The 23,924-nt window shown below is 37.9% G+C and overlaps 1 protein-coding gene across 2 annotated transcripts in view; it reads left to right on the forward strand.

The window, feature by feature from the left end:
- The first annotated feature begins 897 nt into the window (after positions 1 to 897).
- dspa (desmoplakin a) overlaps positions 898 to 23,924 on the forward strand; it is a 31,192-nt gene continuing 8,165 nt past the window's right edge. Inside the window, exons 1-21 of one of the 2 annotated variants that reach the window (XM_028473383.1) lie at positions 898 to 1,446; positions 5,547 to 5,631; positions 5,872 to 5,990; positions 6,211 to 6,355; positions 12,573 to 12,698; positions 12,806 to 12,865; positions 12,956 to 13,123; positions 13,210 to 13,314; positions 15,131 to 15,226; positions 15,306 to 15,431; positions 15,674 to 15,826; positions 16,935 to 17,089; positions 17,268 to 17,394; positions 17,503 to 17,689; positions 19,681 to 19,946; positions 20,059 to 20,240; positions 21,076 to 21,214; positions 22,842 to 23,035; positions 23,168 to 23,330; positions 23,568 to 23,651; positions 23,764 to 23,871. In XM_028473383.1, the coding sequence (XP_028329184.1) occupies positions 1,202 to 1,446; positions 5,547 to 5,631; positions 5,872 to 5,990; positions 6,211 to 6,355; positions 12,573 to 12,698; positions 12,806 to 12,865; positions 12,956 to 13,123; positions 13,210 to 13,314; positions 15,131 to 15,226; positions 15,306 to 15,431; positions 15,674 to 15,826; positions 16,935 to 17,089; positions 17,268 to 17,394; positions 17,503 to 17,689; positions 19,681 to 19,946; positions 20,059 to 20,240; positions 21,076 to 21,214; positions 22,842 to 23,035; positions 23,168 to 23,330; positions 23,568 to 23,651; positions 23,764 to 23,871 (3,033 nt within the window). In that variant the 5' untranslated portion in view covers positions 898 to 1,201. The remainder of the gene's footprint in view (positions 1,447 to 5,546; positions 5,632 to 5,871; positions 5,991 to 6,210; positions 6,356 to 12,572; positions 12,699 to 12,805; positions 12,866 to 12,955; positions 13,124 to 13,209; positions 13,315 to 15,130; positions 15,227 to 15,305; positions 15,432 to 15,673; positions 15,827 to 16,934; positions 17,090 to 17,267; positions 17,395 to 17,502; positions 17,690 to 19,680; positions 19,947 to 20,058; positions 20,241 to 21,075; positions 21,215 to 22,841; positions 23,036 to 23,167; positions 23,331 to 23,567; positions 23,652 to 23,763; positions 23,872 to 23,924) is intronic. The other variant, XM_028473382.1, reaches the window with a different exon arrangement.

Genomic DNA, 23,924 nt, shown 5'->3' on the forward strand with positions numbered 1-23,924 from the left:
ACTTAAAGACAAGCAATGTGAAATTAACCGTAAATATACGTGTTGACTTGTATATGAAATGTAAGGATATTAAATAAACACATGTGCTTCATATACACATTTATGTTTTTATTTAGGCTACATGTATTATAATTTAGGAATTAGGGTGATATATCAAGATTCAAGATTTATCGAGTTTTCTATTTTGCCGATATAGAAAACTACAATATCACATATATTGTTATATATTGTATTTTGTAAAAAAAAAAAAAAAATTGTTTTAGGAGTCGCTGCTTTTACTTCTCAGATCAACATGTAAAGCTCAGTTAGATGGATTATTGAGTGTGTCCTAATCCAGACCTTCCCCATAACAAGCTACACTACAGAACTCACTCACACGTGCTGTCCCTTAGAGGTGAAAAAGCCAAAAGTGACACATAGTGTGCAGCTGTTTGTTAATAAATGAGCCTGTGTGGCAGAATTGTCTTTCTGGTCAGACTTCATTTGAAATAAATTTATTAAGATTAATAACGTATATATCACCATTTTGAGAAAATATATTGAGATATGAGTTTTGGTCCATATCACCAGCCCTAGTAGGAATGTTCACAGCATTTTAATGTTAATAAAGGTCGACCTATCAGACTCTAATCACATCATTATATTTAGTAAGTGGTTATTTTAGATTTATTGTACACTTGTTTTAAATATAAGGAATAATGGAGCTTGGTTGTGGTGGTGGGACTGAAAACTTCTCTTGTTTTGAAATCCAAAAACTTGACAGATATGATTGTTTTTTTTTATCAGAAATGTTATGGTACTTTTCATCTTCTTCCTCATGAAAGGTGTTTATTTGAATGATATGCTGCTGAACGAACCAGTTTAAACTAGTGACAGCCTCGTTCTTCCCACACAGGACAGGACTCGTTAGTGTTTCGTAAACAAAACAAGGTGTGGTTTTCCTTCCCTGAAGCAGCGGCTTCCGCCTATTCACTGCACAGCGGCACCAGCGGCACCAGCGGTACCAGCAGCACCAACAGTCCCAGGTACCACAGCTCCCACAGCTCCCAGTGCTACAGACAGACAGGCAGAGAGGCAGGGGGAGGCGGAGCGGGGAGAGGCGCACAGTCCGTCCGCTGTCAGAGCAGCACGGCCCGGCCCGGCCCGGCCCGGAACGGAACTTTCTGACTTTATCCCAAAACATCAAACATCTCGGGCCAACATGAGTATGTACGGCTCTAACCCTAAACTGGCCTCCATGGGTCAGAGGAGCAGCTCCAGGCCGGACCTGGCGACCTATAGGAACGACGTGTTCACCAGTGGAAACGGCTTCCACGGGGAGTACGGAGGAGACGGAGTCCACTACTCCTCCACCTTCACCAGGAGCTCCATGCACGGCGGCGGCCTTGGAGCTCCACCGAAGGCTCACAGCATGGTTGCAGGTGGCGGTGGTGGTGTTGGAATGAGGTGAGGATGGTCCTTTACTCACACCGGTTGCCTTTACTTTTACTTCATCATTAAAGGAACGCGTTTTTCTTTCTTTCATAAGCTACAGGTAGAAAAATAAAACTATGAATGTAGCTACAGCAGAGGTCGTTAACTATTACCACAGCAGGGCCACAAAATGCGTTTATTTGATCTGAGGGACAAGTGATCAACATTCATGTCAGCATTTAGAATAAAGAGCGATCTGAGCATTAATACAGGAAATAACAACACTGTCATTATGTTTATGTTTCGCTGTGAGGCATTTTGTGCATTTCTGTTGTCCTTTAATGCTTTATTCCTGTTAAATATTTGTTTTTTTTAGTCATATTGTGTATTTATGGAGTGTTTATGAGTACTGTGGTTTTGCTGAGTCATTTTTTGTGTTTTTCTTGTGTTTTTGTGTACTTTAGTTGTCAATTTCTATAGTTTTGTATATTTTTCTGAGTAATTTTTGGTATTACTGTTGTCGTTTTGTTCATTTTTGTAGTAGTTTTGTGTTTTTGGAGTATTTTTGGTGTTTTTATCTGGTCTTTTACTGCATTTTCTTGCAATGTTGTAATTCTTTGTGTTTTTGAATGTAGTCTAGGTTTTATTTTGTGCATTTTTCTGTCATTTTGTGTATTTACTTTGGGGGTCGCGTAAAACTAGACTGAGGACCGCATATGGCCCCCGGGCCGCTAGTTGCTTATGTCTGCCCTATTGCTGTAATGGTTGTGTCGAGGCTGCAGAGCTTGTTCTGGGGCCAGACTAATAGTTCTTAACTTGTGGATTGGGGCCCAAATTTTGGTCGCGAGCCCTTTTTCAGTGTGTCTGGTTTATAACGTTTCTTCACACTTATTACAGTTGAGGTTAAGTGTTTAGTAACCAATTTATAGAACATTTCCATTGTTTTCTCTTTTTTTAATTGCACTTTTTCCAGATTTTCTTTATTATTTTTGCCATAAATTCATGAAAGTGTTGATGAGTCGACTTATGTTCTGTTCTCCTGCTGTGACATCTCAGCAGAGGAGATAAGTAACAAAGTACAAATACTTAGTTACTGCACTTAAGTAGTTTTTTCTGCTATCCGTACTTTGCCGTTGGTTCAAATCTCACTTTTGTCATATATATTTTTTCATTTTAACATATTTAACACGGCAAATTCCACCTTTAAAAATACATTTATGAAAGAAAATAAACATTTTAGGGTATTTACTGGGTTAGGGATAGTGTTAGGGCTCAAATAAAAGGGTTAGCAGGGTAGCTAAAAATAAATATGAGCTAAAGTAAAACTGACGGAACTTTAAGTCACGTGGTGCACCTATCACGTGACCTAAACTGGCCAATGAAGGGCGCTGCATATGCATAGAGTGGCAGTCTATTCATACGTTTCCATATCAATAGCCACAGCCTTATTCTTTTTGGCAACTTTTAACTTTTACTCTTTACCTTTTAAAAAAAATATCTCTACTTTCTACTTTGTACATTTAAAAAAGAGCTTTTATACGACGCCACCATGTAAAAAGACGCAAACATTATCACGTTTTTGAAAATGTTAAATCTGGGTTTAATTGAACATTTGCATATTTTTTTTCTTGACACATTTTATTCAGAAATTGTGTTTATTATGAGTGCTAAATTCTCCAGGCGTTCAAAGGTAACAGATTTAACTTGTTTCACCAGTTTTCTACAATTTCTTAAAAAAAATAAAATATATGGCATTTGCTGGTTTAAATACAGTCTTATTATTGAAGGGGCATTTGTTTGTTTTTTTACTTAAGTACATTTAGTAGCATGTAGCTTTTTACTTTTACTCAAGTAAGTGAGCAACTTCAATACTTTTACTTTTACCAGAGTCATTTTTCATTCAAGTATTTATACTTTTACTTGCGTATTGAGGACTAGTACTTTTGCCACCTCTGACTGTCAGGTATAAACCGTCCTGTATATTGATAGTTATATTAAAGTGGAAGTTTTCTTAGTTCAGATCATGGTTTGTTATATAAAGATAATGTTTGATCCTGAAACCAGAGCAGGTGAGAATGACTTTTAGAGATGAGTTGACAGCAACTATTAAACTGGAAAATGTCTCCAAACAGGTTTGAGTGCTATTTCTGCTAGCTCAGCACCGCCATAGCTCAGTCCGACCGTGTTTTCAGGCCTACAGTAATGTTTCCAGATGCTGCTTTCACCTCCTTTTCCTGATTAAAAAAAGCCTTTATAGCCTTTCCAAGTTCTCTATGTGCACTGGTATCCTTTCCTTTCTATCTGCTTTGTTGTCACAAAGCAGTTTAAACAGCTGTAATTAAAGCCAGGATGTTATTCTGTGTGTCCTGGTGAAGTTCATTGCAACAGATGATCGAGACTGATTACATTTTTTTAATAGTGGTGACCCAGAAACTGAAGAAATACATGCAAACAGAAAGAGAAAGTTGATGTTGAACTAATGAGCAAAGGAAAGAATCACAGTTTCACATACATCTCCTCTAAAAACAAATGTGTGCGTTATGATAATAAACATTACAAACATTCAATAAGATGATTGAATAATGCACAGATACAGTCAGTTGACCTTGACATAATAGCTCCCCCCCCCTCCTAAAACCAATGCACACTTCTTAATAGAGGTGTCCCGATCCGATATTGATATCGGATATCAGTCCGATATCAGCTAGAAAACGAATATCGGATTTTATCGGCCTGCATCTAAAATCACCGATATAAGCTCTCCGATAAAATGTTAAGCTCCAACACTTCTATCCATAGGTGACCGTGGTTCACACTCCAACAATGTAACCTACTGTTGCTGATGCTGTTCTATGTTCGAGTACCATCACTTAATCAGGCCTTTTCTAATGTTATATCTGTATCATATCGGAAGTGAATAAGTTGTATCGGGACATCCCTACTTCTTCCCATTGTTACCACACCACATCCATATTTATACTGTGTATTTATTTTATTATTAATATTTAAATTCTCCATGTTTGCATCTTTTCTCTTACATGTAGACTTCTTCCACCACTTTAAACCAGGGTGTCCCGATCCGATATTGATATCGGATATCGGTTCGATATCAGCCAGAAAACGAGTATCGGACTTTATCGGCCTGAATCTAAAATCTCCGATATATATATATTATATTTTATTAATTCAATTGTAGAATACTGTAGATATTGTCTTAAAGGGTTAAAATGTATGTAACCAATTAGTTAATAATAAATAGGTCAGTTATTCTCATCGCTGCTGTTGCTGACTACTGTTCTCTGTTTGAGTAACATCACTTGATCAAGTCTTTTCTAATATTCCACACTACAAAATAAGTAATAAAAGTATTTATGATTTGTGCTGATATTGTATCGGATCGATATCGGACATTACTCAAGGCTGCAATATCGGCATCGTATCAGAAGTGAAGATGTTGTATCAGGACATCCCTACTTTAAACTTCACAATTCTCTCTCTTTGAGAAATACAATATTGCTATTCCTTTTTGTCGGACCTTTACAAACATTTACCAGTGTTTATAACAGTTGGGTAACTAGTCAACCAACCTAGGAGCTAGGGCTGGGCGATATGGACCAAAACTCGTATCTCAATATTTTTTTCTCAAAATGATGATATATGATATAAATCTCAATATTTTCGATTCAAACAAATTTTGGGTTAAATTTGCTGATGTAAAATCCCACACAGACACATTTATTAACAAATAGCTGTTCAATATGTGCCACTTTTAGCTTTGTCTCCTGTAAGGGACAGCACGTGTGAGTGAGTTTTCTAGTGTGGCTTGTTTAGGGGAATAGGAAACAAGTATGTTAATACAAAATAAGCTTTAAAATAAATATCTACCATTATACTGTAGGTGATATTGTAATTTTGTATATTGCCAAAACAGAAAATTCTCTATATATTTAATCTCGATATATTGCCCAGCTCTACTTGGATCAAATGTTTCTAAAATCAAAATGTAAGGCTGATTTGCTGTTTGAGAAATGTGAACAACTTACACATTCAACTAATAACTGAAATAAATGAATTAATAATCTTTGTTAATGCCTACTTATTGTTTTGGTTGATGTCACTGTTTTCTTTTGCAGTGCGCATGCTATTCAACAGAAAACGGTTCTCCTCATGAACCAGTGTCAGGAGTTCCTGCAGAGAGCTAAGATGATCTCACAGAGTGTAAGTTCAACTCACATACTTTACACACACTTGGTAAAAGTTCTAGGGACCGGGAAAAGAAAAAGGCATTGATTCTCATAGACATTTTGCTTTTTAAAATGGTATTTTTTTTTTTTTTTTATATTGATAGTAAGATTAAATGTGTGTAGGCAACTAATAAATCCACCTTACGTTGTTTGGTGTTTTATCAGTTTGCATGTTGCAGCACCTCATCAGTGTCATCTCTTTGAATTGTTTTAGGGGGGTCCACAACTGGAGGTGGAGAGGTTGTTGATGATGAACGCAGAAAGCATGGAGCAGCTGAAAGCCTGCGGGAGAGATCTGCAGCAAATGCGCATCCCGAACGATGTTTACCGAAAGTAAGAACAATGAGTGTGCAAGCTGCAGGTGACCCTAAAGTGAATATGCATGCTTGTATTCATGAATAAGCACCTGAACAAAAACAGTTGAAAGGGAAACACATTTGGAAAAATGCCAGTTTACGACCCCGCCTTCCCTTCTTTCCCAGCTGGTGCGTTTGATCTACGCTCCTTTAGAAGATGAACCAATAAATCTCTCCTTTTATGTCCATCTCCATAGTGTGGAGCAGTTTCAGCACATGCACGCTGGTATCCAACAGCAACTTATGGGTACTGTAAGCATGAGAAGAAGCAGAGGCAGTGTGGGCTCCCTGGATGGAGGGAGGGTGTTTAATGATGCCATGTCCTGGATTGCCCAGCAGAAGGTGAGTTTGGGATACTGTGAAAACAATTCTACTGCCTGCATTTTAAAAGAAAATATGTAATTATGTTAAAGACCATTTAAAGCACATTCTGACATTTTCTTCTAAACACATTAAATAGGTCATAAATGTATTCATTAAAACATGTAAAAAGCCATTCAACCATTTAGAATGTAATTGTGGAGCTGGGTTTCACAAACTGTGTTTCAAATTTCAGTGTTCAGGATTTAATGGGCGGGTCAGAAATCATAGCCGCGTTACGTAACGGAGACATCATTAGCATTAACCCGACCCTGCTGCTGAAGCACACCAAACTTCCGTGGCCTGCAGCGGGCGCATTTTGACCCCTAGCCAAAAATAAACCACACATTCAGACTCGTGAATTAAACGCGTCAGCTGGTGCAACATTTTCTATGAAATGAGCGCGTTTGTGCACCGCGATTTAGTTTTTCGCCTCTAGCGGGTTTTGAATCTACCCGGGAGGGATGCACATATTCGGACTCGGGCGGAGCATACCTTTCCTCTGACACCTCGTTTGGCTCGATTTGAGCATTTTTTGATTTTTCACAAGTTTTTCTTTGGTCTTCACACTGCTCTCTCCCATAGGGTTAGGGTTAATACACGGAGGCGGCGCCTTCCTTCCCACGCGTGGGTCCAGCGTCTCTAACTGACACAGTCCTAGCTGAGAGAAGTGCTTGTTTTTCCATGATCTTGAGACCTATGTTTATATACTTAGTGATTTTTTTCATCTTTCTAATTTGGCTCAGTGGTCAATGACACATGTTTCTGTGGTGTGACAAACTCATAACACACATTTATTTCTGCTTTACACAGACATAAAGTTTTGTCATGTAACCACTTTGATCTGATTAAATTAAGCTTCTCTCTTTTTTTTCTTTCTTTCTTTTTTATTATACTGTATATTTATTAGGTTTTTAACAGCTTAACAAAACACACACACTTGGCTGATACATTATGATAGACATTCAAAATCAACCAGCTGTCAGGCTCAGGTTATATACATTATATATACAGTATCATGTACTATACAACTGCATCAGTAAAGAAAGAGAGTTAGTTAATAGAAAAAAATAAAGAACAACAGTTTGTGTTTATTGCACAAAGCCTCTTGTAAGAATAGTGGAAATATTTAGTCCTATATATGCCAGAAAGGGTTCCCATGTTCTGCGGAAGACATCATCTTTATAGTGTAGTTTTCATGTTGAGTAGTCCAGTGGAACATAATCAATTATGACTCTTTGTATTTGTACCTTGGAAGGGGCCTTGTTCATGATCCAGTTTAAAAGAATACTTTCAGTATAGAGCTCCCTTTTATATCTGTCAGTAATAAAAGTATCAGATATACCAAGAAGTAATTGATTTCGGGCCACCATATGTATTAATATGTAGGATTTTGTTAATTTCTTACTCTATGATGTGCCAAAACAGCTGGATTTTCCAAATGAAGCATCACTGATTGAAATTCCAATCAGATCCGATCAGTTGGTGGAAGTTCTGAAGTGATCTCCACTATTGGAGCTTTGTATGCGTGTACGTGATGTCAGATAGAGGAGCAGGATAGAATGATGTGAGATCATGTAACACGCAGCCAGAAACCAAAAGCAAAGCATTATGGGACTGATCTGCTGATTAAATCAAATGGTATTCTGTTAAACAGTGCAATATGATTTTCTGTTTTGGAAAAAATTCAATCCAAAAGTGCCCAGCACTCTGTATTAAGCCATTGAAATAGTTCATGGTCCCCACGGTCATGAAATTCCTGGAAAAGTTATGGAAATTGAAAAAAAAAATGGAATAATAATGTAAGTTTTAGAAAAGAAATACAGCCTATTTCATTTTATTGTTTAAAACATATTAAACCCCAAATATGTTCAGCATTATCTCTAAGTGAAAGTGTGAATTCACTCTCCAGGTAGTTAGTTACCTCTGTTACACTAGTACACTGGAAAGGTCCACTTATTTTTGCACTCTAATGGTCTTTGAATAGATCTTAGCGGTTCAGAACTGAGTCGTGGAAATTTAGTAACAATTTTTGCAAAGGTTTTGAAAAATCATTGTGAAAAAGTGTGGGAACCACCCTGATAGTTGTTTCTCAGAGTGAAATAATAATAATAATAAAAGGTGCAACATATTCCTGCACATGTGGGTGCACTGTTTATTGTGTAGTGAGAGGAGGAGAAGGTAGAGGAGGGGATGCTCTCAACATATCCCTTAGTCTGACCCCCTGTAACTGAAACCATCTGGACCTGTTCCCAAAACCTGATCCGTGAGTGAGAGAAGCAGAGCGACTGAAACAAAGAACACGTCTGAGCTGCTTTTTCAAACAGATAATGTCCACGTTTACATGGGAGCTTTAAGTCCTCTTTAATTCAGAATAAAAGTTCAATGCAAATCTAATTCCAAATCAAACTTTTTTTTTCTCTTTGTCTGCACATGCTGTCAAAGCTCAACATTACAAGAAGTGCACTTTTTTTAAGACAGCAATGCATGTTTTGTTATTGCAATTAAATAAATGAATTTATTTTATTGCGTAATTGTGACCATCACCAGAATTCTGAATTAAAAATCCGAAATGGGTGGCTGTTTTTTTCCGATTTTAATTCCAAATTAAATAATTGCTCTATCTTGTAAACACTTAATTCCCCTTTAAGTTAGTTCCGGTCGTTCTGTGCATGCTCGACTTGCCGCAATGACGCAATGGTGACGAGATTATCCAAGATGGCCGCCCGGACTCCAGCCGAGGTTTTGTATTATCCCCCGCCACAAATGTGGAAGGGTCATATAGGTTTGAGCTCCGTCTCTCCATCCGTCTGAGTTAAAGGGGACAGCTTTTCTTAGATATGATAACCAAATTCAGTGTGTGGCTTCATGGTATCAGTACCTTGATGGAGTTCGAAAATGAGAAGCGCGCAATTATTTTTTCTGGAGTTTTAGCCCTTGTTTCGTTTTTCTTTACTCTGTTTGAGGTATCTTCAAAGGAGACAGCTTTTCTTAGAAACTGTTTAAGATAGATTCTGATGTGATAATATTTTTTTATGTATACATTTAAGTTCTTAGATTTAGGAGATTTAGGAAAAGGTTATGAGTTATAATGACAACCAATCTGGTGGGGGATGTTGATGACTATGTCTTGTTGTTTAATAAGAGCCTTAAAAGATATGGATAATATGGGGACATTCACACACACACAGACTTATTACACACACACACGCGGACCTCAGCAAACAGAACAGGCTTCACCAGAGCTTCACTAATGACGCGTGGATCATTATAAAGTTCATTTTTCACTCACCGTCCTGTATAGTGGAGGTAGAGCATCTCTGATTGACCAAAGTACGACTTCTAGCTCCTTCTCCTGCTCAGTGGACCAAAGTGAAACTGTGTGTTATTGTCCAGCTGCTGCTTCAAAACTACAAAATAAAAGTGAAAATAGTTCTCGTGTGTGGTCTTCTGTGTTGTAGCCACAAAGAAAAGGTTTGTTGATATTGAGATAATATCGCAAATGCAATTAATCGTTCAACCCTAGTTTTTATTGTGTGTTTTTACTGATAGACATGAATACTTCACGTTCGCCCTCTGTCCAATCAGAACCCTTCCCAACCCCCAGACCTAAAGAGGAATTGAATAAAGCCGAATAAACAGGTTTTCCATGTAAACCTCCATTCGGAATTTTTATTTCCATGTAAACACGAAGCAGAACACTTCAATTTTTAATAATTTAATTCGTAATAACTAATTCTGAATTGAAAAACATCATGTAACTGTGGCCAGTGAGCTGAAAGTGGAGGGAAGTAGAGTGTGTAACGAGGCGTGTTGTGGTGACGCTGTTAAAGGAGCAGTGAAGCAAAAAAATGCGAAGAAAAACGAATGCAGTGTGATATGTGACACTCCCCTGAGTCAGTTAATATGCAACCGGGAAGTTGAGTCGACCTCTGACACGCTCATGGGAAAACGCCCTGCCCTTTCTCCCCAGCCCTCCCATCCACACCCTGCCATACTTTTATCACTTTCAGTCTCAGCCCGTCATGTTTAAACGGCTCTTTCTCCACCTCATACCATCCTTTCCTGAATCACCTGTGTTTGTTAGACAGTTTCTTTGTGCTGTTGGTCATGCTTTTATATCCTGTATCAGTGTTTCACTGTAAAGATCCACTCTGACTTTTGCTGTCATGTATGAGTTTTATAACTGACAGTTTGACGTGTTTGTGTGCAGCTTTAGTTAGGTATTCAGGGGGGAAAGGGAGGGGGTGGGTGGGTGGGTGAACAAAAGCCCTCAGAGGGAATAGAGAGCTAGGGGGTAGCTGAGTTAGTCTGCAGGCACAGCTCTTATCTCACACTCAGGGCTTTGAACAAGAGATGGAATAGCTGGAATAGCATCTTACGCCACATTAAACCTCATGGTGATAGAGTGACATCTAGAGGACAAGGTGGAAAATTACACACAGATTGTTTTTTTAAGTTGCGCTTGCACACAATATGCACAACTATAACATCACATTTCACTCACTTTAAAACGGTCATTTTTTCTACCCTGACTCCCTCTTCCCTGTTCCCTTCCCCCTTCACCTCGGTGTAACACTGCCCTCTCTTTTTATATTCACCCTTTAATAAAGTGTTTGTTACCCTTCCTTAGGGGGGGCTGGTGATGGTCACAATTATCCAATAATGTTCATTCATTTTATTAGGGCTACACGATTGTGGCAAAAATGATACAATTATTTTGATCAATATTGTTATCACGATTATAATCACAATTATTATTACTATGTTAGGGAAAAAAATCTGTTTTTATTACACTACGTTTAAACAAACAATATGTGTATGGTTTACGTTGCAAAATGAAGCTTTAAGTATTGTACAAAAATAAAAACAATTTAACCAAGAATTTGAAATGAACCAAAGGCTGATGAAATAAACACATTACTACAGAGCCCATATTTTAAATATAAATATTGCAGACGATCAAATGTGTTTAATTGCGGTAACCAAAATTGTGATTTCGATTAATTGTGCAACTCTAATTCATCTGCAGTCATGGTTGAGCCCAATTATAATTGTAGTTGCGTAATTGATAATTAATCACAGTTATAACGTCATTATAATTGTAATTGTAACTGAAAGAATCTGTTGCTTTTGTAATCATATTTAAATTGAAATTTGAGTTAAGATAATCGACTTTGTAATTGTAATTACAATAAAAATTCTGTTATAATTTGATTAAATGCAAAACAGTTTTATGGCGTACACATAGTAGTTAAATAATAAAATGTGTTTCATTCTCACTATGTGTCAGTGTCTTCACACTCAAACAGGTGGTTCGGGTTAGATGAGTTTGGGGTTAAAGTTAGGATATAATATAATTTATTTTAAATAGGGACGATACAATTATACAGAGTAACAATACTGTAAATGTAACTAATGTTACGTATAAAGACTTTATAGTATTCCAACTCTTGTCTCTAGTTGGGCTTTTACATAAGATATCATAATTAATGCATAAAAAATGTAAAGATGATAAAACGACAGTACACACATACAATCATCACAACACTATATAAATAAAAGTTAGTAAAATTGTATATGATCTTTCGTTATTGAGAACATAATTGTAATTGACATTCAGGGGAAAAATGATCATTCTAATTTATTTGTAATTGAAAAAAAATGCTGGTTACCGTAATCATAATTGTATTGGAATTGAACATGGATAATTAAAAAATGTAACTGGCTCCAACCCTGCATGGTGTATTATTACATACTATAAAACTAAAGTTTGCTAAATATTTATAATTTAAAAACCAGGACTTTATTTTTGTTCGATGTGTTTTCTAAATGGAAGTTTACTAAAAATGACTTCTACTCACCCTGCGACCCAGAAAACAGGAACTCTGTACGTTATTATGGATGGATAAGTGATGTCACAGCACTGAAGTGAAATATCTTAAAATATGTGAAATCATTTGGTTGATCGGACTCTGCAGATGGTTGTCATCCATCTTTTGACAGCATAGAATGAAGTAAAATGAAATGAAAAATTGTATAATCAAAAACATCACATTTGTGGACGAGCAGTAATCTTAAAATAACTGTTAAACACAAATAAAATGTGCCAAACTGTACTTGGTTAGTTGTAGTGAGTTGGTTCCCTGGGACTATTCTTAGTGGTCATTTATTCAACCCATTGCTCTGCATATTCCAGCGCATGATCGAGACGGCCCCGTGGGGAGACGACCCTGAAACCATTGAAAAGCAAATCATGAGCCACAACAAACATCACAGCTCCATCCAGAGGAGTTCAGAGGTGGACCGCGCCAGGGACGAACTCGTACGTCATTTTCTTCTTTTGAAAGCACTTTCCTTCTTTGTTTCTCTTTCACTTGTGATGTTTTCAGCTTCATGTCAAAACTAATGGGAAACCATGTGCTTCTTTAGAATGGGAGAGGTGATAAGTACAACCTTTCCATTCTTGAGCAAGAATGGGACAGCCTCCAGGTAAAGCTGCTCTGACGTCAAAATCTAGATTATTTTGCATCATTTGCTCCATTTAACCTTCCCAAAAACAACAACTTTGGTTTGTTGCAGAAAATGTCTCACCAGCGTGTGAGTCAGCTGCGTGACCTGCAGAACATCATTGAGGAGATCTCCCGGGCCATCATGTGGGTGAATGAGAAGGAGGAGGAGGAGCTTGTGTTTGACTGGGGAGACAAGAACATCGACCACTACATCCCCAAGAAGCAGGAAGCCTATTCTGTAGGAGTCCCACTCTGAAAAGCTTTGTCCCACTTTAGGTGTTTCCACGAGCTATTTGAATGCTCACTTTGTGTTTGGTTGAACAGAGGCTGATGAGGGACCTGGAGGAGAAGGAGAAGGAGCTCAGCAAGCTGAAGGTCAAGGCAGACAGTCTGTTGAGCAACAATCATCCTGCTAAAGATAAGATTATGGTGAAGTATTCGCTCACTATTCAGCCTTAGTATACTGTACATGCAAGATTGTACTGCTTTCTAGGCCCCCATGGCTTTGTTTTCTAAACCTACAATATCTTTCATGAGTCATCAAAACCTTACAGAGGCAAATCAATCATATTACCATAACGTTTAAGATCATACAAATGGTCAATGTAAAGCTCTGAAAAGGGTCTTTTTATTTCTCATGGCTAATAAGCAATAATGAAGTATTAATCATAGTAATAATAATACATTGAATTTTATATAGCGATTTTCATCGACACTCAAAGCGCTTTACACTAGCTGCGTTTCCAATACCCTTGGGAATGTGCAAACTCTAAATAGAGCAATAAAAACTGGTGATGGAAACACCTGGATTTCTAAAAATCACTCAAATATCGCTAAAAAGTTTTGACGCTTTCATGAGGAGGAATTTCAGACGTTTCGATGTTGAAATTTGTCGCAAAAGCGCTATGGAAACACTTTTTCCGCAAATACACGTCACAGAACGTGACGTACCTGGTCACATGACCACTTCTCTCCGAGAAAATAAGACGCAGTACGTATAGACAGAAAAGGAGACCGGGACATTACTTAGCATTATACGTTAAGTGTGTTATAAGGAGGTTTGGAGCGTACGTCTTCCTGCAGCGAAGTCTCGCGGGATGACATTTCACGGGAAATTACACTTTGTCAACATTTAGAAATATCGCTTTTTATTTTGCGAAAATCTGTAATGTAAACCAAGCTATTGATGTGCATTATTCTTTCACTCCACACACAGTGGTGGTAAGCTACTATTGTAGCCACAGCTGCCATCGGGCAGACTGACAGAAGTGAGGCTGCCATAGTGCGCCGCCGGTCCCTCCGACCACCACCAACAATAACTCACACACCACATTCATACTAGGCAATGTGTGTAAAGTGCCTTGCCCAAGGACACAACAACACAACGGCAAAGACTTGGATAGAGTGGGATTCGAACACCCAAATTTATATAATTATTAGTAGTAATACTTGGAAATACAGTATGTTAACACAGGCTTACTATAAGTGGCCCTAACAACCTGTATAATGATAGTTTTCAATTAAATGTTACTGCTTTAAGTTTAGAATTCAAATCACCTGCTCTTTTGCCAGACAGAGAAGAGCTGAGTCATCAAACTTGTGCTTGATTAAGATAAGTCATGTTTATCTGTGATGAGTTTATCCAATGTGGCAGTCTATGTAAGGGCATCATTGTTTATAGCAGAGGTTCCCAACCCTTTTCTGGTCACGACCCCATTTTGATATCATGAATTTCTGGAGACCCCAGAGACATGTTTTTTTTCTAGAACTAGTTTTTTTGATCATGTTTGTTATGATGTCACAAATACAGAGTAGCCAGGATTAGTGCACAAAGATGCGCCACCTCAGATATTTTTATACTGCATTTTATTTAAACTAGATTTGTTGACGTTGAAGCATAAAATACAGTTGTTTGATATTGTGTGTGTAATGTGTTGATTTGAAAAAGAATAAAAGACCCCACATGGGTTTTACGACTCCAAGGTTGAAAAACATTGGTTTATAGCCTTTAACGATTTTTTTTCATTGCCATCCATCCCTTTTCTGATTCGCTTTCTCCTTTTCACGTTGCAGGATTTTTATGTTTTCCGCAAAGTATCAACATGTGATAAACACATTTTGTGTACATTCTTGGTGTAACCCCCCATTTTATTTAACATAAAATGCTAAAATTCCATTTCCTTTTCATTTGAAAGGTCGTATGTATAGGTTTCCCGGTGGCTGATGGTATTTTCTGCTCCCACAGGCTTATACAGAAACCCTGCAGACACAGTGGAGCTGGCTTCTTCAAATCACAAAATGCATCCACGTACATTTGAAGGAAAATTGTGCCTACAGCCAAGTAGGTCCTCTGTGCTCAGTCAAAAACATTGTGCTTTTTTATTTTAAAGGCAAACACTAAGTCAAAAGTGTTCTCTTAGTTTTTCAAGGATGCCCACGAGACCTACGCCAAGCTACAGAAGGAGCACGAAACAATCCAAAGCAAGTTCAAGTGTGATAAGAACACTTCGTTGGAAAACCTGTTAGAGCTGCTTCAAAACCTGGAGGTATCACTCATTAGATTCTTATAAGTTTCTCATCTTTCAGCATCTGCTTACACGTGTGAAAATGTAGATGATTGTCAACAAATGGTGCACGCTGTGAACTGGTTATGCTGGTTGTCGAAGAGGTCGAACACATGGCTTGTTTGTCTCTTCTGGGGAGTTTTGAACTCTGAAGGAGGCAACAGTCAGACCTTTGTTTGAATATTTATGTCCTGTTTAAAGCTCTTCTGGTTCTTTGTTCTCAGAAAGAAAAATCACGAATCATGGAGAATAAGAGGAACGTCCAAAGTCTGGTCAACAAGTCCAAGTCTGTCGTCAGGCTGAAACCTCGCAACCCTGAGGAGAAGAGCAGCAGCCCTGTCATCGTCGAGGCTCTATGTGACTTCAAACAAGATCAGGTGGGATACATGCTCCCCCTTAAATATCACCTTAGGATCAGGCTGCCCTTAAAGATCCAGTATTATGCTATTTTTCATACATCTCCAATTGTTCTAAGAACCCCAACAACATAGTGTTTGAGGTTTATTTTCCCAAACTCGCCTGTTTTCTTGAGTTTTAGCCTCTGAAAAGTCACTTTCAGAGCGCTCCTAAAACAGGCTGTTTTTTGGGCCTTCATGTATAAACACACACGTTGCTTCAGCGTGTGTTTATCACAGCAGTAGATCATTAACAGTCTTCCTTCTCCTCCTCACCTCGGCTAACCACAAAAATAGTCCCTTTAAGACGATAGTCCATTGTTTTGTTCAACCACTACTTCACATTGGGTCACAAACACGTCAGATTGTCCCATAAAGTGATACAAGGTGGTATAACGGCTACTAAAAGTGGAACTGATTGTGAGTGCTTGCTCTGCGCCGCGAAGTAAACGCTCAACTATCAGCTGAGTCATCTGTTTCAAACACGCACATGAGCTGCTACGTCGCTTTCTTGTCATCCTCACCGCTTCTGACCACAGAAATACTTCATTTAAGACAATAGTCCATTGTTTTGTCCAACCGCTGATTCGCATTAAGTCACAAACACATCAGATCTTCCCATAAAGGCGATATGAGGTGGTGTAACGGCTACTAAAAGTGAAAATGATTGTGAGAGCTCTTTGGTTAATCTATATACTGGATTATCTATATACTGACTGTAAAAATATTAACTGTGATATTAATTGTAATATCAACCTGCCTTCATTATGTTTGTTTTACCTGTGAAGTTGTTAGGGAGGGGGGAGCTCACATTCTCACATTCTTATGTAGGGTAGGAGGAGCCAGGATTGTCAGGAGGAGTTTCCCCGTTATGATGTCATAACGTGAGAAAAATCCAACTTGCCCGTTTGGAGCTGAATGTATATCACTGTAGCAAAACCATTATAAAGTGACTTTTTCATAAATCTATACTTAGCATGCTCACGCAAAACACGGTTACAGAAACTGTAAAATCATTCACAGTGTTAGGGGAAATGTAGAACTATATCTGAGTTTGTCCTTTAAATGTATCTTTTGTTGTGTGTTGCAGAAAGGTATTCTGAAAGGGGACGATGGCATCCTGAAGGACAACTCGCAACGCAGCAAGTGGCTTGTGACAGGACCTGGAGGTCTGGACATGTCCATTCCCTCTGTGTGTCTGCTCATCCCACCACCAAACCCACTCAGCATCGGCCTCGCCAACAAGTAAGAAACACTCAAGTGGATCAATATCAGTAAATATTAGTAAATGTTCAGTGTGCTCGTGCTGTGGGGTAGAATTTGTCTTCAAATATTTGACGTAATCTACTAAGCCTTTAGTGGACTTTTTCCCAGAAATGTTGTATGTTGTGGAAATTAATCCGAGGCTTGTATTGCCTTCTAGGAATGAGCAGTATTACGAAGCCATCATGGGTATTTGGAATCAGCTCTTCATCAACATCAAGAGTCTGATCTCATGGCAGTATTGTGTCAAAGACATCAATTACATCAATACTTTAACTATGAGCATGGTAAGATGCAATAAAACCACAGAAAATAACGCATGAGTTATTAGTTTTTTCATCTGAACTATCTGCTGAGTCATTTATTGAATCTAAACTCTCTCTACTGTGTTACAGCTGTCAAAGATGCGTCCTGATGAGTACCGCAGTATCCTCAAAAGGCTGGAGACCCACTACCAGGAGTTCCTGCGCCACAGTCAGGGCTCTGAAATGTTTGGCGATGAAGAGAAAAAAGTCATTCAGGGTCATATTGATCAAGCCCAAACTCACTATGATACACTGATAGTGCAGCTACCGACTTACGGTAAGTGTGGATATAAGTGCGGTATATGTCTGGATGTCTTATTTTAAGGGGTGCAACAGATTTTTAAAGATACAGTAGCCAGAGCCGTATATATATATATATATATATATATATATATATATATATATATATATAGAGAGAGAGAGAGAGAGTTGCGACATCTCCGCTCACTCCAATGGTTTGTTTTTTTTACAGCAACAGGGCTCGAGACTGCGACCAAAATGGTCGCATATGCGAGTATTTTTTCAGTGGGTGTGTGAGTGAGTGAAAATTTTATCTGGTCACATTCGTGCGAGTTCGTATAGGGTGACGTTATCCAGGTGAGGTTAAATGTTTCCTTGTAGAGTAAAGGTTGCAGACCCCTGACCAGGGGAAGAGGGTTAGGAGACCCCACTATAAGAACTGGACCCTCTGAATTTAATTCCATGCAGTAAAGCAATGCAGATGCTAAGTTGGTTATGCTACTGTTAAGTTAATTCAAGTACAGCATTTCTGCAAAATAAAAAAACAGAATACATATAACCTGTTGTTATGCTTTGCTGTTATTTAAAAAAAATTGTTACGTCTTCTTTTAAAATTATATAAAATAAATGACCTGTTATTTCAGCCACTGCTTGTTGCAGAAAAAACTTAATATTGACACTAAAACCTGAAAACATTTAGCAAATATATCTTGAGTCATTGTCAATCTTTACTTCATACAAAACTGTGTTACGCCAGTTAAGTCAACTGTTCATTAGCATGCATGACTATGTACACTCTCCCCACCCCCGTTCAAAAAAAAGGAAAAAAAGGTGCGACCAAATTCTGTGCTGGTGCGACCAACTGAGAAAGTTAGTCGCACCAGTGCCACCACTGGAAACGTTAGTGTAGTGCCCTGAGCACTAGCCTCACATTTTGTCCCAGAATCAGTTTACTGCTCACTTCTGGAGTGTAGCGCATTGAAGCTATAGCGGATGAGACAGTTTGTGATGCACTTTTGAACTTTAAGATGTTTAAATAATCATATTTGATATTATTATTATTATTATTATTATTATTATTATTATTATTATTATTATTATCCGTGTATCTAAACTTTAACGTGTGGTGTTTTTTAATGACTTCTTTTTTTTTTTAAAGAAAATTAAAGAAAATTCAAATCAGTACATACTGTATACAATACTTATTAACACATTTTTTAACCAAATGAATGTTGGCCTTAACTACATCATAAAAGCAGGTGCGCTAGCTTCTATAGTGAGGAATACAGATATTTAAAAAAAAAACACAAAATTGAGAACAGTTACAAAAGAAAGGTGCATTTCAGTTCAGGGTGTCGGAATATGGAACAACCTAAATGATGACATCAATTATTAAGCTCCCTTAAATACACAGAAAATGACTTCAAAAACTCACAAAATAACAACAAAAACACTTAAAATAACTCCAAAAACACATAGAAATAAGGAAATACCACATAAACAGACAAAATGACTCACAATTAAAAAGAAAATTCAAAGCAATACATACTGCATATAATACATATTACATTTTTTAACCAAATTAATATTGGCCTTAACTAAAAGCAGGTAAGTTAGCTGTTTACACTAATCATTAATACGAATTTACGTTAGGGAAAAAGAACCATCTATGGAATGACATAAACATATATACATATGACGGCGTACTGTATAAATATTGTCAATCAATGCAGTTATTGATGACAAATTATCAAAAATCCCAGTTATGTCGCAAGGAATCAATGGATTGGAATGGGCCACCACTAACTTGTGGGACCAAATTTAGTCTAACATGAATCACATGACGGTCAAGCATTTTGGACTTTGTTGTTGCAACTCTCTCTCTATACGGCTCTGACAGTAGCCTGTAAAGAAAAAGTCATGAATCTTTAATTGTAAAAACACTTTTTGCATTTTTCCTCCTAAATCTCCATAACTGAGTCCTAAAAAAGTCACATGAAAACTTCTATTTGTTCCCAACCTTTTCAGCCACCACTAAAGTGGAAGAAACGGTCAAATCTGAACCTCCGAAACAGGATACTTCCAGCAAGACCTCCAAGGTCACGAAGACCACTGTGACCAAAGTCAGCAGCGCCCAGCCTCCCACTTCCACCCTCAGCCTTACACTCCTTACTAGTCTGCAGGAGCTTCGCCGCAGGCTGGAACTGGCTGAGTCTGGGCTCACCAACCATCTCCACATTCGTCTGGGGGATAACTCTGTGCACGAGTGCTCAGTGCACATCCAGAAACTGCAGGTATCAAGTGTTTTATGTTCTGGTAAACTAGAAAGGAAAGTGCAAGAGTCACTCTAGTTAATGAATAAAACATGGTGACGGCTTTATTAAGTTAGATCTGATATTGTTCCAGGGTGTGCACCAAGATCTGGATTCTATCCATGATGAGTACTTGCGCCTAAGAGAGAAGATCATAAAGCAACTGGAGGGAATACCCCAAGATTCAGAGCAAGCCAAGTTCCTCCGCTCTGAGCTAGAAATAATCAACCAAAAACTGGGAGGCCTGCAGGGTCTTTACTCAACCTACACTCAGAGGTACATCATTTCAGGACAGTCCAAATATACTTTTTATTACCTCTGCCAGGTGCGAAGCGGCAAAGTTATGTTTTACCCTGCGTTTATCTGTCTGCGTTTATCTGTCAGTTAGCAATATATATATATATCATTTTCCCATCCACACTGTGGAACTTCTGGAAAATTCTGATATCATCACTGTTGATGTCATCAGTCATACGATACAGTGATGATTACTGGTACATTAGAACATGTTTGATGTCAACATTGCCTGTTCTAAATAAATCTGTGCAGGTTATGCTGAGTCAGCTGAAGTACTGCCTAATACTTTTAGTTGAGTCATTGTACTTGTGTTTTACCCTGCGTCTGTCTGTCTGTCTGTCTGTCTGTCTGTCTGTCTGTCTGTTAGTAAGATAACTTTAAAAGTTATGAACAGATTTGGATGAATTTTTCAGTAAATGTTGATACTGGGACAAGGAACGGGTGATTACATTTTGGTGATGTCTGGATTACCAAATATAAGAAAATTCCACTCGTGGAAATCACAATATTGGTGGATGTGAGCTGTGCCTGAGCCTGCTCCTTTAAGCGTGGTGGCTTATGGGTAATGTAGTAGTGGTAGGGAAGTGCATTGTGTGCATGTCCCACCCGGTACTCGTACTGTACTCTTTATATGTGACAAATCTTAGACAGAATAAACGTGGCACCATTTAAATAAAATAGTTCACTGTGGTTTAATAAATCACTTGGTGCTTTTGTAGTTTCTTCAGCCATGGTTGATGAGCTTTGTATGAACAGCAAAGATGGGGTCAGGCCATGCTGTGTGGAGTTAACCTCACCACTGTGTCTTTGACAGACTTGCTGCACTTAAGAGCTTGCTTCAAAGCCTCAACCAGGCTGAAGACATCATCAAAGTACACGAGGCCCGTCTGACAGAGAAAGAAACCAGCTCTGTGGACCTTAGAGAGGTGGAAAACTATCGAACCATACTCAAGGTTGGTTTGTTTTATTTCATTGTCTAATATTATTAGTAACTAGCTATTAGTTGATTAAAATACCTGGCATTATTTGTTCTTTTGGACACCAACTTTCATCAATAGATTTTAATTAATTAGTGTGGATGCCTCCTGCGTCCTCACTTTTTCTTTTGTCGTCACTAACTCCTCCTAAACCGTTTGTCCGATTTTATTTTTTACAAATAAGCTATCAAAAATATCTGAAAGTTCCCGAGATTTATGCTTGTACTTTTATAATTTGTATATTTTAAACTTTTTAATTTTTTTTCTTTCCCATTAATTTCTATTGGAAATTTCCAGCCCGTCATTCTTTTTGACCATCAACCTTTAACATGTTCAGCTACGAGCTTCAACTTTTTCAACCCATTTCAACTTTTTTCAACTTTTTCAAATTTATTGTTAATTTTCAGCTAATGCGAGGTTAGTGTTAATGCTAGGCTAATGCTAATATTAGGATAATGTTAACATTAGGCTAATGCTAAAGTTAGGTTTATGCTAACACTAGGTTAATGCTAACGTTAGGTTAATGCTAATGCTAGGTTAATGTTAAAGCTAGGTTAATGCTAACATTAGGTTAATGCTAGGTTAATGCTAATATTAGGCTAATGCTAACGTTAGGCTAATGCTATCAGTAGACTAATGCTAACACTAGGTTAATGCTAGGTTACTTCTAATGCTAGGTTAATGCTATTGCAAGGCTAATGTTAATGTTAGGCTAATGCTCGGTTATTGTTAATGCTAGGTTAATGCTATTGCAAGGCTAATGCTAAGGTTAGGTTAGTGCTAATGTTATGTTTGTACTACCTAATGTTAATGCTAGCTATTGCTTGCTAATGCTAATACTAGCTAATATAATACAAATTAATGCTAATGCAGTACAACGTGTATCAGCACCTGCATCCTCACTGGCATTTTTTTATGAAATGCAAATATTCTAGTTTCTAGTAATTATTGTGTTATTATTGGTTTAGACTGACTGCAGACTTTTAAATGGTGTTCATCTCACACTCCATTCCATGTTTTGCATTGTGAAAATAGTGCTTAATGATGGTGCTAGTGCTATGAGGCTCGAGTATCTTGTGACTTTGAAAACAAGAAGTAAGAAAGAAAGAAAAGATAAATTTACCAACAACAACTGTTTGTGCCAAACATCACACTAACAGCACAGATGCCAGACAGCTGGTACTGATATGAATCCCCGGCTAAAGCCAGAGACAATGACAAAGGGGAAGCATAACGAGTCAAGCATAGACACAATACAATAATAAATAACAACTTTAGATTCCTGTTTACATTCATTTGTTTTTTTCATTTTTTATTTCAAGCGAAAAGTGTGCCAAGAACAAAACAAAAGTATAGGCTACACATTAATAATCACTTATACACTGACGCTTGAAATGGAGTGGGGAGAAGTAAAACCTATTGAACCCCACCCCAATCTAGCAAAAAATACCTCTTTAAAAAAGTATTATAGTTGCATATGTAATATAAATATTAACTTTTGGTTTTGGTCTGTGTGGATGAATAGTTGTAAAAGATTTATAATAGTGGAAAAGCAATGGCTGTATTTATAACAATGACATTTGTTTGTGAATCCAAATTAAAGCAAATGAAAGGTGAGATGGACCAAAAACGGGACCTGCTGACAAATATGGAGTCAGAGCTGGCTAAAGCAGTCCACTGGAATGGACAAATATCTGACCCCTTCCACAAGTGTGACGTAGATTTATCCAAGTACTCTGAGTTGGTGGGACAGCTCTCTGATCGCTGGCGCCGCATTCAAACACAGATCGATAGCAGGTAAAAAAAAAAAACAACACACTACTATGTGTTCAAACAGGGATTACTCTTGTTCCAGAGGAACCTTTAAACACTATTTTGTCCACATTCTTTATGCAATATTCTCACTTCCTTCCCTCTTTCTCTAAATAGGGTGTGGGACTTGGAGAAGCAGGAAAAACAGCTGCAGCATTATCAGAAGAGCAGCACTTCCCTGAATGAGTGGATAGACAATGCCAGGAAGCGCCAGGACAGCCTTCAAACGGCAAAGCTGTGTGACATTCAGACTTTAATGGACCACCTCAACCAGCAGAAGGCAAGACTTTTTTTCCCTATGCAGTGTTCCTCTTCCTATTTCCTTTGTTTTCACCCCACAAACATCTTGCAGCCTTTTGTTGTGTTTAAAATAACTGGTGTCAAGATGATGTTTTTTTCCCCCAATATTATTTAAACTTTATTTTCTAATAGTTATGAACTTGATCACATTTTGTATCGAACAGATTTAAATTGCAGATGCTGATGTTATTAGTTTTGACTCTTTGACGTTGCACAGGCACTGCATTTGGAAATCAAAGGAAAGAAGGAAAAAGTAGAGGATGTGCAGAAAAATGCAGACACTTGTGCTGGGTCCATAAAGGTTGGTCTTTCTATTTTTCTGTAAATTGTGTTTTTATTGGAATTTTTTTTTAATTTTTATTAAAAAAAACGATTGTGCCAATAATGGAATTCTATAACCCTTGTGTTTTTAGGACTATGAGCTCCAGCTGGCTTCCTACAGTTCAGGCCTGGAGACTCTGTTAAACATTCCCATTAAGAGAACGATGCTTCAGTCCCCTGCTTCAGCAGTGAGACGGGAGGTAGGAGCACATTCTAACTAGTCCTTGTTTATTTTTGATCCAATAAATGGTTA

Source organism: Gouania willdenowi, chromosome 17, assembly GCF_900634775.1.
Source record: "Gouania willdenowi chromosome 17, fGouWil2.1, whole genome shotgun sequence".
Classification (NCBI taxonomy): domain Eukaryota; kingdom Metazoa; phylum Chordata; class Actinopteri; order Blenniiformes; family Gobiesocidae; genus Gouania; species Gouania willdenowi.